At 41.8% G+C, this 14692-nt stretch overlaps 1 protein-coding gene across 1 annotated transcript in view; it reads left to right on the top strand.

Moving 5' to 3' along the window:
* dgkb (diacylglycerol kinase, beta) overlaps positions 1–14692 on the top strand; it is a 677591-nt gene that overhangs the window by 61636 nt on the left and 601263 nt on the right. The window contains exon 4 of the mRNA XM_048611787.1: positions 9924–9944. Within this exon, the coding sequence (XP_048467744.1) occupies positions 9924–9944 (21 nt within the window). The remainder of the gene's footprint in view (positions 1–9923; positions 9945–14692) is intronic.

Raw genomic sequence — 14692 nt, forward strand, 5'->3', positions numbered from 1 at the left:
ATGTCATTTTAGATCATACTGCAGAGTGGATCAGGAAAGGAAGTGATGAATTTGCAATAGATTGTTCATCACATCTTTCAAAAGTGCGGCACTTCTCTTGCAATGTTTAGACAAGGTTTTCTAAACAAAAAATCTGTCAGTGCTTTCTAACATTATCAATTCCCAGTTTTCAAATGTACAGCAATATTTGAATTGATGGATCCATGTTAGAGAGTAATGAAACAACATAAGATAAAATAAATAATTAAATGAGCATTATTGGAATCAAAACAGCACTTCACATGATTTAAAGTGGCAGTGAAGTATACCATGCAGATTTTAAGGTGATTGCATTTATTTAATGTTGCATCATGGGAACCCATCATTTGATCCAGCAACTCTGCACAAACATTTTTATCTAACAGTTACCACGATTTTTAAATGCCACGTCCTTGATCATTCCCCATATTCTTTAGTATTCAGGAACAAAAACAAATTTGCTGGAAAAGCTCAGCAGGCCTGGCAGCATCTGTGACGGAAAAAAAACAGAGCTAACGTTTTGGGTACGATGACCCTTCCTTAGAACGGGTCTTTCGTATTCATTTCTTTAAGAAACTACCTGACTCCTTTCACAACAATGTGTGTTGTACAACAATTTGTGTACTTAGCTTGAAAACAAGTTGTCGCAAGGAATTCCAGAATCTTAACTTGCCATTCTGTAAGCTTTGAGCCATGCCACCATGTTCGGCAGCATGGTGAGTTGAAGTAGAAACTGTGATTAAAGGAAAGGGATTTGTCATGCTAGGTGCAATCAGCCCATTTTATTGTACTCCATTGTTTTAATGACCATGCTGAAGTTGAGAGTAACAGGGTTGTGCTGGATAACTAAGAATTAGAGACTTAATCGATAAAGTGTGGAGCTGGAGGAATGCAGCAGGTCAGGCAGCATCAGAGGAACAGGAGAGTCGACATTTCAGGCCTAGACCCTTCATCAGGACTGGGCAGGGGGAAGAGAGCTGGGAAATAAATAGGGGGAGGAGGGATGGGGCTAGGGGAAGGTAGGTGAGATGGTGATAGGTGGATGCAGGTAGTGAGAAAGGTGGGGTGGATAGGTGGTGCAGGAGGTGGATAGGTAATGTCAGGTCAAGGAGGTGGGGATGAAAGGGAGGGTTGGACACGGGATGAGGCCGGGCGTTGGGAGATTTTAAAACCGGTGAATTCTATGTTGAGGCCATGAGACTGTAAGCTCCCGAGGCAGAATGTGATGTAGAGAAGGCCACATCGGGAGCAATAGATACTGTAGACCAGGTTGGCGAATGTACAGGTGAACCTCTGTCAGATTTGGGAAAGTTTGTCTTGGGCCTTGAATGGAGGTGAGGGGGGAGGTGTAGGGGCGGTGTAGCACTTTCTGCGGTTGCAGGGAAAGTGCTGGGTGTGATGGGGTTAGTGGGAAGTGTGGAGTGGTCGAGGGAGTTGCAGAGCAAGCAGGCCCTACAAAAGGCAGTTGGGATTGGGGAGGGAAATATCTCTGGTGGTGGAGTTGGATTGTAGGTGGCAGAAGTAGTGGGGAATGGTGGGCTGGATATGATGGGGTGTTGTGTGAGGACCAGGGGGACTCTATCTTTACTTTTGTTGGAGGCAAGTGGTTTGAGGGGAGAAGTGTGGGAAACGCGAGAGATGCGGTTGAGTGCAGTTTTGATAAATGGAGGGGGTGGAATGTTGCGATCCTTGAAGTAGGAGGACATCTGGTATGTCCAGGAGTGGAACGCCCCATCTTGGGAGCAGATGCAGTGGAGGCAGAGGAATTGGGAGTGAGGGATTGCATTCTTGCAGGGGGGTGGATGAGAGGAGGTGTAGTCAAGGTAGCTGTGGGAGTCAGTGGGTTTGAAATAGATATCGGTGCTGAGACCATTAGTGGATGTGGAGACAGAGAGGTGCGGGAAGGGGAGTGTGGTATCAGAGATGGCCCAAGTGAATTTGAGGTTGGGGTGATATGTGTTAGTGAAGTTGAAGAAATGTTCAAGCTCTTCATGGGAGCACGAGGCAGCGCCAATACAGTCATCGATGTAGCGGAGGAAGGGGTGGGGGATGGTGCCTGCGTAACAGCGGAAGAGGGATTGTTCCACATATCTTATGAAGAGGCAAGCATAGCTTGGGTCCATATGGGTTCCAATGGCCACCCCTTTGGTTTGTAGGAAGTGGGAGGAGTTAAAGGAAAAGTTGTTGAGAATAAGGATAAGTTCCATTAAGCAGATAAGGGTGTCGGTGGAGGAGGATTGGTCGGGCCTGCAGGAGAGTAAGAAATGGAGGGCTTTTAGGCCATCTGCTTGAGGGATACAAGTGTACAGGGATTGGACGTCCATTGTGAAGATGAGGTGTTGGGGGCCAGGGAACTGGAAGTCTTGGAAGAGGTGGAGGGTGTGGGTAGTGTCCCAAAAGTAGGTGGGGAATTCCTAGACTGGGGGGGAAAGACAGAGTTAAGGTAAGCGGAGATAAGTTCAGTGGGGCAGGAGCAGGCAGAGACAATGGGTCAATCAGAGCAGTCAGGTTTGTGGATTTTGGGATGGAGATAGAAACGGGCGGTGCGGCGTTGGGAAACGATGTGCTTGGAGTCTGTGGATGGGAGATCTCCTGAGGTGATGAGGTTATGGATGGTCTGGGAGATGATGTTTTGGTGGTCAGGGGTGGGGTCATGATCGAGAGGGCGGTAGGAGGAAGTGTCAGAGAGCTGGTGCCTGGCCTCCATGATGTGGAGGTCAGTGCGCTATAACACCACTGTGGCCCCCCTAATCTGTGGGTTTGATGGTGAGGTTGGGGTTGGACCAGAGGGAGTGGTGGGCTGCGCGTTTTGTGAGGAAGAGGTTGGAGTGAGTGAGAGGGGTGGAGAGGTTGAGGTTGATGTCATGATGGCATTGGAAATGAAAGGGTTGAGAGAGGGTAGGAGGCCATGGGGTGGTGTCCAGGATGATGGGGATTGTTGGAGGTGGGAGAAGGAGTCAGTAGAGGGTGGGTTAGACTCCAAGTCTTCACATTGCAGCCATTCTGCACCATTTTAAGAACAGGCTACAATCAGCTCACATACTCTGTCTTCACTTTAATACTCACACTGTTCTGATAATACATTTAAATTTTATTGTCTGGTTGATTTTGTGGGGAAGCACAAAATACCTCATTGAAGTGTGGATTTCTGTCTGCCACTTGAAGAGTGAATGTCCTCAAAGTTGTTGTCTTACTCAGATTACTTCAAATTGTGATGGGGTGTATGGTCTTCAAAGTTTTGTTTTCTTGGTCCAGCTTTCTCATTAGCGATGGAACAGACATTTGCAAAGTGCAAACTCCACAGAAATCAAAAACTATTGATCTATGAATGCCATAAGAAAATAGAAGGAAGCGAGTCAGAAGTAAGTAACAGTACAGCAGCAGCAGTTTGGAGACAGCCAAGAGTAAGGAAGAGAGCATGTCGGTAGAATGCAAAAATAAGGAGAAAAATGAATAAGGAGATATCGAGGAAAGGGAAGACAACGCACAAGCATTAAAAAAGCAGAGGATTGTGGATCAGGAGCAGCAAACACCATAATACTGGATTTTGTAAATTCATAGATATTATGATCTGTGCAAAACTATGAAACAGAAACAGAATGGAGAAGCTGAGCAGTATATAGCTTGAGCTGTCTGGTTGCCCAGTCTATATGAACTACGCAGTTTCACAGTGTAGTGACTGAATTAAACTAATAAAGTACAAGATGGAATTTGATAGCTGTTCCACATCTATGTTTCCACTGGTGCTCAGTCTGAAAATCCGCAATCCTGTTTAAAATCAAAAGCATTGTTTTGGAAAGGCTTGCAGTGTAAAGTTTAAAAGCATAGGCTGTAATTGCCACTCTGTGTGGGTTTTACATGTACTTTGTCTTCTGTTAAGTAAAAGAAGGAGGCAGTCATCAAATGAACATAAGACCAGCATGATTGCTGGAAACCAATACTACTGAAAAGCAGTTGGGATACATCAAAAGCAAAGGGATGGATATGCAATAAGAGAATAAATGCAGGGCTGATTTTCACTCAGAGTTGGTAAAACCCATTTGTCAAGACCCTGCTTACACATGAATATCAGACTGACGAAAGGCGTGTATTTCTAATGTCCCAGTTCTGACTTGTTTCCCTTTTTGAATATAGATAGGACATGAATCTCCTTCCAGACCTTCAAAATAACTATTGATGTGAGTGAACATAAGAGTCCTCATCTCTTTGAATAACCTTGGAAAAATGCTATCTGGACCAGCAGTTCATTGTCTACAAGATTAGACTTGCATATACTTTAACAGTAAAAGAATGTTCATGTTAACTAGAATTGCAGCAAAGGCTGAAGCAAACCGGTCAGTTAGGACCTCTGTTATGTACTAGGTGGATGTCTTAAGGAGACAGACACAGATTGAGACTGAACTGAAGCAGGACATTTAAGACCTGAAACAATGAAAGGTACAGACACATACGTGCATGGAAAATAAGAGCTACTTTTATGCATGGAATTAGACACATGGAGAATTACAGTTGGACACAAGGAAATTAGGTGCGAGTTGTTGTAGTCAACTATGGGCATATTGCATGTACAAGCATGGTGAGATATAAAAGTGATTTTAAAAGTTGACTTTTGCATGTCTTCTGTGCATTGCTCCTCTGTAATTTAAGATTTAAGTCATGCAGGAGAAACTGAAAATGTTTCTCAGAGAATTTACATGCTATTGTAATGCTGCAGAAATAGCTTCAAGGTTTTGGAGCTGATGCCACTGACCAGAAATTATCCACTTCTATTCTGACTCTGTTCAGTTGACAACTAACTGGAAAAATAAAGTGCTACAGAGACTGAAGTTAAGTAGCTGACTTTCATTGCTATCACTCAGTTATAATGGTGTTAAATCTTCTTAGTCCTTCCCTGCCTGCTATCTGTGCCACTCCTTGCCAGCTGACTGGCAGCATGTGGGTGAAATTCTGACCTGAAATTTCTGCCAGCAAGTGCATTTTACATTCAGCCCTCTTCATATCTGCTTAAATTTTGATCCGGGTTAAATGTACTCCCAAACATAAGAGTTTGAATCAAATAAGTTAGTTTGCAGACAAATTGTGAACTCTGATAAAGGTCTCAAAAGTCTTGGCAAATCAGTCAATTTGCTAATGAGTGAACAATCCGCCCTCTCTTTAAGCTGCTGTTTGACATTAGATTTGAACAGACAGAGAGCCTTATGATCATGAAGCAGGGGTTCTTTATTCCACTGGCATCCCTGGGACATTGCAAACATAAAGGGAAATGAAGATTAAACAAGAGACACGCAGTATGGACTTGGAATCAACATTGTGGTTTACATCTAGTTGAGGAAAACCTTTCTTTGCTTCCTCCTTCCCACGAGGCCTCCATTCTGCATAGACTGATATGACCAAGGAACAAGAATTGACCATTGGGTTCTTCAGTCCTTCTCTGACATTCAATAAGATTATAGCTGATCTGATTTTAACCTCAACTTTGCATATCCCTGATAATTTTTCGTCCTGTTGATAATCAAGAATCCATCTACATCTGGCCTAAAAGTGTTTAATGATGCTGCATTCACTGCCTATTGTGGAAGAGAATTCCAAAGGCACTTAACCCTTTGAGAGAATTTGTCCACCCCTCATCTCAGTCTTAAATGGACACCCCCTTATTTTAAACTGTGATCTGAGTTCTAGATTCTACTATAAGAGGAAACATCCTATTGACAACCACCCAGTGAAATCACCTCAGATCCTATATAAAAATGAAAGAACTGTGGATGCTGCAAATCCAAAAAAAAACAGAAATTGCTGGGAAAGCTCAGCAGTTCTGGCAGCATCCGTGAGAGAAATCGGAGTTAACATTTCAGGTCCGTTTCTGAGGAAGGGTCACTGGCCCCAAAACATTAACTCTGATTTCTCCACACAGATGCTGCCAGACCTGCTGAGCTTTTTCAGAAATTTCAGTTTTTGTTCAGGATCTTATTTGTTTCAATTAAGTCACCTCTGATTCTTCTAAACTCCACAGGATTCAGGCCTGGCGTGTCCACTCTTTCCTCATAAGGCAATCCACTCATTTCAGATATTAGTCTCTGAACTGTTTTCAATGCATTAACATCCTTCCCTTAATACGGTGACAAGTACTATAAACAGTACTCCAGATATGGTCTCACTGACGCTCTGTATAATATGCCTACTCTTCAATTCCCTTTGCAATAAAACATAACATTCTGTTAACTTTCCTGATTATTTGCTGTACCTCCAGACTAACCTTCCGTGATTCATGCACAAAAGCACCCAATATCTCTCTGTCATCTCAGAGCTCTGCAACCTCTCACTATTTAGATTTTTAAAAAATTCTTCCAAAATGGATGCGTTGACATTTTCCCACATTATACTGTATTCACTGGAGCTTTGTCCACTCACTTAACCCAACTGTAACCCTTTATAGGCTCCTTTTTGCCTCTTCATGACTCATTTTCCAACCTGTGTTATCAGCAAAGGAAATACCCTTTTCTGCAGAGACGGTCCATTCAACTGCACCAGCTGCTATGCCCAGTGCCACCCCGATTCTGGAGGTCCTGGTGATGCCGTTTGAGTTGCCCTCCCTCACCATCGCCACCTGCTGCTGGAGGTTCAATTACACACTAAAGCTTGGAAGTTTCCATCCTGGCGCCAGATGAATTATCTTTTTCTGAAACATCCAATCACCTGAGTTTCTATTATTCTTTTAGCTTTACTTTTAATGTGGCTTTAGCCATTTACACTTAATCCTGATGAGTGTGTCCATGATTCTATGTGTAAAACTAAGCCTTCCTAATTGCAGTCTTCCTCAGGGTTGCTAACCTAAACGTTGCTGCCCAGAACATTTCGAATTTGATCCGAAATAATTATTCATAACACTCAAAAAAGGAAAACAAAATTCAGTATAAGGGAAAATTATGCATACAATCATACAACAGATAGGAATTATTGAGTGTGATTAATGTGAAACAATTTGATGCTATTTTTGTTTTCATACTGTGTAGGAGTTTTTTGTTAGCTGAAATATTTCTCAACTTTTACATTTCTCATTTAACTGACTGTGCAAGTTGATAAATTTTGAAGAAGACTGTTCTGCTATTACAGCCAATACTTGAAACAAGAATCCAGTGTTTTTAAAAGATATATTTTAGTGCACATCTGGGACAATATCCTGGTCTCTGGGCATTCATATGTTTTGGTGGTTGGAATGTCTGCACTTCATTGATTATCAGTTGCAGTGTAGTGGAGGCAGTCCTGCTTTTGGGTCAGAGGGGCAGAATTTTACATTGTGAGCGAGATGGTAGTGGAGGTTCCAGGATAATGATTACCCCCCCACCACCCTCCTAAACCTCCCTCCAACCTTTGCCGTAAAAGTCAGAGGAGATCCTGCTCTGACCTGACCTGTTCGCCACCTTTGGACTTTCAACGTCAAAAGATGGACCTTCTATTCCCTTCTCAGAGGAAGCACAACCTCGAGGGCTGGCAGCTTTCTTGTCCCAGCAATGCCTCTATGAGCTATGGCTTCTGCAGGGACTAAAGAAATCCCCGAGGAAGGTGCTCAGTAATGTTGTGTTGTACCTCGCAGTCAATAAGTCAATGTACCTTTAAGAGATGAGCTCATAATATCATCACTTGCGACCTGAGGGCGTAAAGTTCTCATACTTCAACTTACCTTGGGATCACTTGAAGCACCAGAAGCATGCCCTTCATTGTGACTAAAAGCTGAATGTCGGGCCATGAATGACGTATTAGTCTATAATTGGCAGCTGTCACTATGTGTGTTGTTTTGAAGAAGTATCACATTGAGCTCAAAATGTTACCTTTACTTCTGTCTCCATCAAACTTGAGTTTCTCTTGCACGTTTTGTTTTTACTTTAGATCTCTAGCATCTGTCCTACATTGCTTTAATTATTAACAGATGTCTGTTGGATTTTCAATACCACAACACCTGTGCTCAGTTTCGTATGTTACAGGAGATGACCTGTGTATTGCATGAAGTAGAGCAACCTGTTGGAGGCAAAAAAGCCTCAAAAATCACATTTAAGTGTTTGGCACTAGACCCTGGCGGATTCTGGCAAAAGGGATACAGGATTGAGAGTGGTTTTCAGAATGGGATGGGACGTTCGATCCTGGGAGGGCCACTGGTAAAATTGGAGTGGGGTTAATAAGTAGTGAGCATGTGCCTCTGCCATGGTATCCAATTTAATGGCCTCTTCTGGCCTGCCATCTCGTTCCTGAAGGGGCTATACCTTTTTGACTAGAGAGGATACCAGATCCAGGTTCTCAGCTCAGAAAGAGTATAGCATTGTCTGAGGTGAGCTTTTTTTTTAATGGAGACATCTCCCTGCCCACTGTAGAGATATTCAAGTCCTATACTGTTGGTTTTTTTTGAAGAAAAGGAGTAGGGGCATTCTCTCTGTTAAACTGGAGAACGTTTACTCCATAAACAATAACACCAAAACAATTTCTGATTGTTACTACCTTGCTGTCTTGTGAACATTGCTGTACACAAATTGGCTGCCATGTTTTCTGACATTACATCAGTGACTATACTGCAAGAATACTTAATTTACTTTGAAGTGATTTGAGATACTGAGGGTTATGTAAATGCAAGTCCTTCTTTGGTTTGCCTCAGATGAAAACACTGTAGTGTCAGTGGCCAATGGCAACAGAGCAATGCCAGGTGAAAATGAAATTAATTGTATATTTCTGGGCTTTCTTTTCAGTACTTCAAGCAGTGATGCATTGGAAATGAGAGACTTTAGAGTATATATGCACAAGTCATTGAAGGTGGCAGGACAGGTTGAGAGAGCAGTAAAAAAAGAATTGCAGTATTCTATTAATAGGGTCCTAAAATATTAGACCAAAGAGGTTATGTTGTGCTTGGATAGATACTAGTTATATCTCAGCTGGAGTATTTCGTATAGTTCTTGACACTGCTATTTAGGATCTGGAATGTACTGCCTGAGAACATTGTGGAGCAGGTTCATTCAACACATTTAAAAGAGAATTAAACACTAATGTGTAGGGTTTAGGGTCAAAGGCAGGTAAAAGGCATGCAGTGACATGTTCATTTGGAGAGACCATGCAGATGTCATTGTCCAAATGGACTCTATTGATATTGTAACAATTCTGTGATTCTAATTCTGTGATGTTCTGCAGAAGTGCCTTGAAAATTTTAAATATTTCCCCTTCACAACTCTATTCACTCATGGGGGAATTTTTGAAGACTGGAGTTCCTACCCCAATAGCCCAGATCCCTCAGGATATCATTTAAAACAAAAGTCTAAAGAGAGTTGGCTGAACAAGACCATTAATTTTTCATGGACTGAATTCTACGAACTATATCATAGTTATTCTTTGTATCTATATAGCTTTAATACTTTTGGTGAGGGATTAGAATAGGGCCTAGTGGAAGTGCATTTTAAGTGCCATTCAAATGCTTTACGTCTACATAACGTGAAAACTGGAGGCAAAGTTTTTGGGTCAATTATGAAAATACCTTGGATATTATGTTATAAAGTAATCTCTTTCCTGAATCAGTTTGCCCCTTACCAACCAGAGTAAACAACAACCCAGCTCTGAAGGTCTTAAATAAGTTGCAAGGGAATTCACTTTACCACTTATAATCAGAGTAGCGCAGCCTCGTATAAAGCTGTACTTGAGCCATTCTTCTTGGGCAGTAACAGATCTATTTGTTGAATAGACATCTGTAATGTTTGTGTCACTGTTTTTATTATATTTTTCATCTAACAAAACCTCACATTCTTCACTGGAAATTAACTTGCTGTCACTATGTATTATGTTCTCTGATTTTCTGACAGTTTAACTATCTTAAATGCCATGTTTTGTGCTAACCTAGTTATTACTCTCTCTTTTTTGCTTGACCATCTCCACAGAAGCAGGATGTTCTCAGTCAGGTAAGTGTCATTTTTTTCAAAATGCATAGGATTTGTTGATGAGACAATAGTGGATGAGTGGCTGTTTAACTTAGGCATGAGGAGCCTTTCATCTATTTTTACACAGAACAAAGTTGAGAAATAATATCATCTTAGATGCTGATGGTTTATTGAATCTACTAGTGAGCTCCTCCATCGTGAACACCAGATAAAATCTCCATCTTATGTTGAGTTAATTGATCCTAACAGTGACAGCGCTTAAGAGTATTTTCATTGCTTTTAGTGGTCTTAGATTCATGAAGGGAGAATTGGCAGGGTTTTCTGTTCTGTTAATTATCCCGGGATCTTGAGCAGATGTGCATGTGTGTGAACATAGGGCATGAGTGGGATTAAACTTGGCTGTAAAATGGCCTGCTTTTACCCATTGTTGACCCTCACACATGAATACATGAATAATAGATACTATTTGAGATGACAGAGGAAAATTTGAACCCATGATTGGAAGAAAAGCTCAGTGTCCAATACCTACTGGAAAAGAATAGAATGTTTTGCTTAAGAGAGAAGGGGGAAGAGGTTTTGCTTGTTGCTTTGACTCACTTTTTAGTGTTTTTTTTATGTTTATGCTGGCCTGATATTTGATCGTTGTTGGATTGCTTGAGTCTGTGGGTGTATCTAATGAGTCAGCGGCTTATTCCAAAGAGAATAGTATGGGAGATATGAGGATCCTGGAAAGAGATGTGTATGTGAAATGGCTACACGTTCTAAAATAAATAAAGCTTTGCAAATAAAACTGTTTGGATGTAGAACTGTTCACCTCTGCATTGCTCAGAGATAAATCAGATAAGCAAGGTAGACATAAATCACAAATCAACTGTAACATGCTATTTGTCTGCCTTCAAGCCACCAGATTTGCATGTTTTACCTGTAGATTTGTAAAGGCCTGTTAGACCCCAGTGAGGGTTGGTTAGCTCAGTTGGCTGGATGGTTGGTTTGCAATGTAGAGTGATTCCAACATCATGGCTTCAATTCCTGAGCCAGCTGAGGTTACCATGAAGGACTGTCCTTCTCAACCTCTCCCCCTTTTTTGAGGTGCTATGACCCTCAGGTTAAGCCATCACCAGTCATCTCTCTATAATGACAGTGCAGCCCTAAGGTCTGTTAGGGCTATGACGATTTTACTATTCGACCCCATTTTAAAAAGAAAATAACTTGCTTCCATTTATGGCTTTCCAGAAGCTTCATTTCATGTCTCTAAACATTTTAACATTTGGCCAATCTATCCAACTGATGCTGCTGATATTCACGCGGCCCTAAAACTTTTTAGGAGGTGTAGGTTGCATTAATTATAAATTAATTAACAAGCAATTAACCATCACGCTGTGGCACATCAAGGAAGGGGGAAAGTTGCTTGGTATTTTAAGAGTAATTCAAACCTCTGAGGTGACTATTTTCTAGTACATTAAGTAGTCTGGGACAAAAAAAAATCCGCAAGTGAGGTGGATAAGTGGATCCAAAGGACAGGGCCTTTGCCTGTTCTCACTTTGTGTGGATGAGAGTGAGGGATGCAGCGAGGACGAGCTAACTGGCCATGGCACAGTGGTAACGGCTGCCACTCAAGAGGGTGCAGAAAGAAGGAATGGAGTGGTAGTAGGGGACAAAATAAAGAGAGATTCACACTGTTCTCAGTGACAGAGAGTGAGTCCAGACAGCTGTGTTGCCTGTCTGGTGCCAGGGTTCAGCTTATCTAGGCTGTAGAAGGACTTGCAGTGTGATTGGCAAGTTTGAGTGGTCAGAGGTTCTGTTGATGAGAAGTTAGTGCTAAATTAGAAAGCAGAGCCATAAAGTTAATAATCTTTGGATTACTACTTGAGCCACATCCTAATTGGCAGAGGATGAATAAGGTTAGGAAGGTGAATGTCTGATTCAGAGATGGGGATAAATGAAGTGGGTTTTGGTTTGTGGGGCATGGGTACAAATACTAGGGAACTAGGATCTCTGGCATTGAAACAGTCTAGACCTGCACTGTGCTAGGACTATTATTCCCACAAACCATATAACTAGGGAAGTAGAGAGGAGTTTTAAACTAAAGAAGGGAGGGTGAGGAATCAAGCTTGGTTAAAGGGGAGGCAATGGCCTAGTGGTTTAGCGATAATACTATTAATACAGAAACTCAGCTAATGTTCTGGGAACCTGGGTTCAAATCCCACCATGGCAGATGGTGGAATTTGTGTTCAGTAAAGAATCTGGAATTAAGAGTCTAATGATGACCATAAATTCATTGTCGCTTGTTAGAAAAATTCATCTGGTTTACTAACGTCCTTTAGGGAAGGAAACTGCCATCCTTACCTGGCCTGGCCTACATGTGACTCCAGCCCCTGCACCAATGTGGCTTGCTGTTAACTGCCCTCTGGGCAACTAGGGAAGCTCAATAAATGTTGGCCAGCCAGAGATGCCCACATCCCATGACTGAATTTAATAAAAAGCATCAATTCAAGGGATAGAATATGGAGAGATTGCCTTGTGAACAAAGGTTAAATAGGCTGGGACTCTACTCATGAGATGTGATCTAATTGAAACATAAAGTATTCTTAAGGGTCTCGACAGGGTAAATGTTGAGAGGATGTTTCCCCTCATGGGAGAGTCTAAGATCAGAGAGCGTTGTCTCAGATTAAAGGGCACCAATTTAAGATGGAGATGAGGAGGAATTTTTTCTCCTGGAGGGTTGAATATTTTTGGAACTCTTTACCACAGAGGGTTGTTGAGGGCAGAGTCCTTGATGTATACGTAAGACTGAGACAGATTCTTGATCAGTTTTGCAATCAAGGCTTCCGTGGAAAGGGCAGGAAAGTGGACATAAGGAATGTCGGAAGCTATTGAATGGTGGAGCAGGCTCGAAGGGTTGAATGGCCTACTCTGGTTCCTATTTCTTGAGGCCTCATGGAGTTGAGCAGGAGAGCGAAACACCCAAGTGGAAAATGAAGCTCAGAAAATAAATACTTTCCCCAATGCCTTTTACAACTTAAAAAGGAAAAAGACGAGGTATGGAATGTTCACAACGTCCTTTGGTCCAGCAATCTGTTAGTCATATGTTATCAAATGTGGACAGTTGTTTCTGAAGTCTTGGCAAGCAGAAAAGCTTGGTGAGGAAATACTGTCTTAAGAAGTTCCTTCAATCACTCATCCAGAAGAACAAATGTACAGGAACTTTGAAAGAGATTTGCGAAAGAGATTTGCGAAAGATCTTCAGAAGAGATGAAGAAATTATAGTTGAAGTCCATGAAACTTAAGTTCGTCTTTTTTTGCCAAGTTAGGAAAATGGGTGACAATGGGCTGGTGCTGTAATTATCAGATTGTAACTCATGGCATTCTGCATGGCTCTGTTTTGGAAACTCAACCTCTCCCATGTTTACTTGTGACTTACAGCATAGCATTGAAAACCACTGTTCCCAATTTGCATATGACACAGAGTTAGGCAGCATTGTGAATGCAAGCTGTGTGGATAAAAGTGTGAAATTTCAGAGATATTGGCAGACTAAGCGAATAGCAAAACTGCGAGAAATGGATTTTAATATAAGCAAATATAAGACCTGACGTTTTGAATTTAAAATGGATGGAGCATTTTTGTAAAGAGAAATGAGAAACAGTGGAGGCTGAAAGAGCCTTGGGGGTTGGGAGAGTGTTTCCGGTACATAGATTATTAAAATGTTTTGAATACAGAAAATAATCAAAAAGGCTAATGACATGATGATCTTATCTTGAAGACTAGAATACAATGTTGTGTTTAAGCTGTTCAAAGCTCTGGTTAAACCAAGTTAGAGTAGTGTGATCATGTTCTGGTCACCACACCTTAAGGAACACATCTTGTATTTAGAAACTGCAGCATAGGTTGACCAGATGTATGGATTCCAGCAAAGTAGGTCCTATATGGGAGACTGATTCATTAGGTACATGGGATTCAGGGTAGGTTGGTAAGTTAGATCAAAATTGGCTTCGTAGCAGGAGACAGAGGGTGGTGATAGGAGACTGTTTGTGTGACTGGCGGTCTGTGCCCAATGGACTGCCATAGGGATCAGTTGGGGGTCCCTTACTGTTCATGATACATGTATAAACAATGCAGATGAGAGTATGGAGTGAGGGATGATCAGTTTGTGGATGACACAATGATCAGTTGGGTGGTTGAGATGGTGAGGAAAAAGGTGTTAGGTTACAGGAGGATAGAAATAGATTGGTCAGATGAGTGAATGAGTGGCAGGTGGATTTTAATGCTGATATGTGAGAGGTAATATACTTTGGAAAAAATAAGAAGACAAGGAAGTACTCGAATGGCAGGACGCTAGGAAGCTCAGAGGAACGGAGGTGGTGGAATGCTTGACAACAGATACCTGAAGATGGCAAGGTAGCTTAATAAAATAATTCTGAAGGCTTATGGGACACTTGCCTTTATCAACCAAGGCATGGATTATAAGAGTCGAGAGATTATGTCGGAGTAGTACAGAACTTTGTTGGAGCCACAGCGGGAGTACTATGTGCAGTTCTGGTCACCACATTACAGGAAGGATGTAACTGTACTGAAAGGGATACAGAGGAGATTCATCGTGCCAATGATGAAGAGAGTCTGGATAAGCTTGGGGTGTTTTCTTTGGAGCGGAGAAGCTTGAAGAGGAACCTGATAGGGGTGTATAGGATTATGATGGGCATGGAGAGGGTGAATAAAAAGCAGCAGTTCCCCTTAGTTGAAGGATCAATAACAAACAGAAGACCCAGAGACA

This window comes from Rhincodon typus, chromosome 2, assembly GCF_021869965.1.
Source record: "Rhincodon typus isolate 14 chromosome 2, sRhiTyp1.1, whole genome shotgun sequence".
NCBI classification, from domain to species: Eukaryota; Metazoa; Chordata; class Chondrichthyes; order Orectolobiformes; family Rhincodontidae; genus Rhincodon; species Rhincodon typus.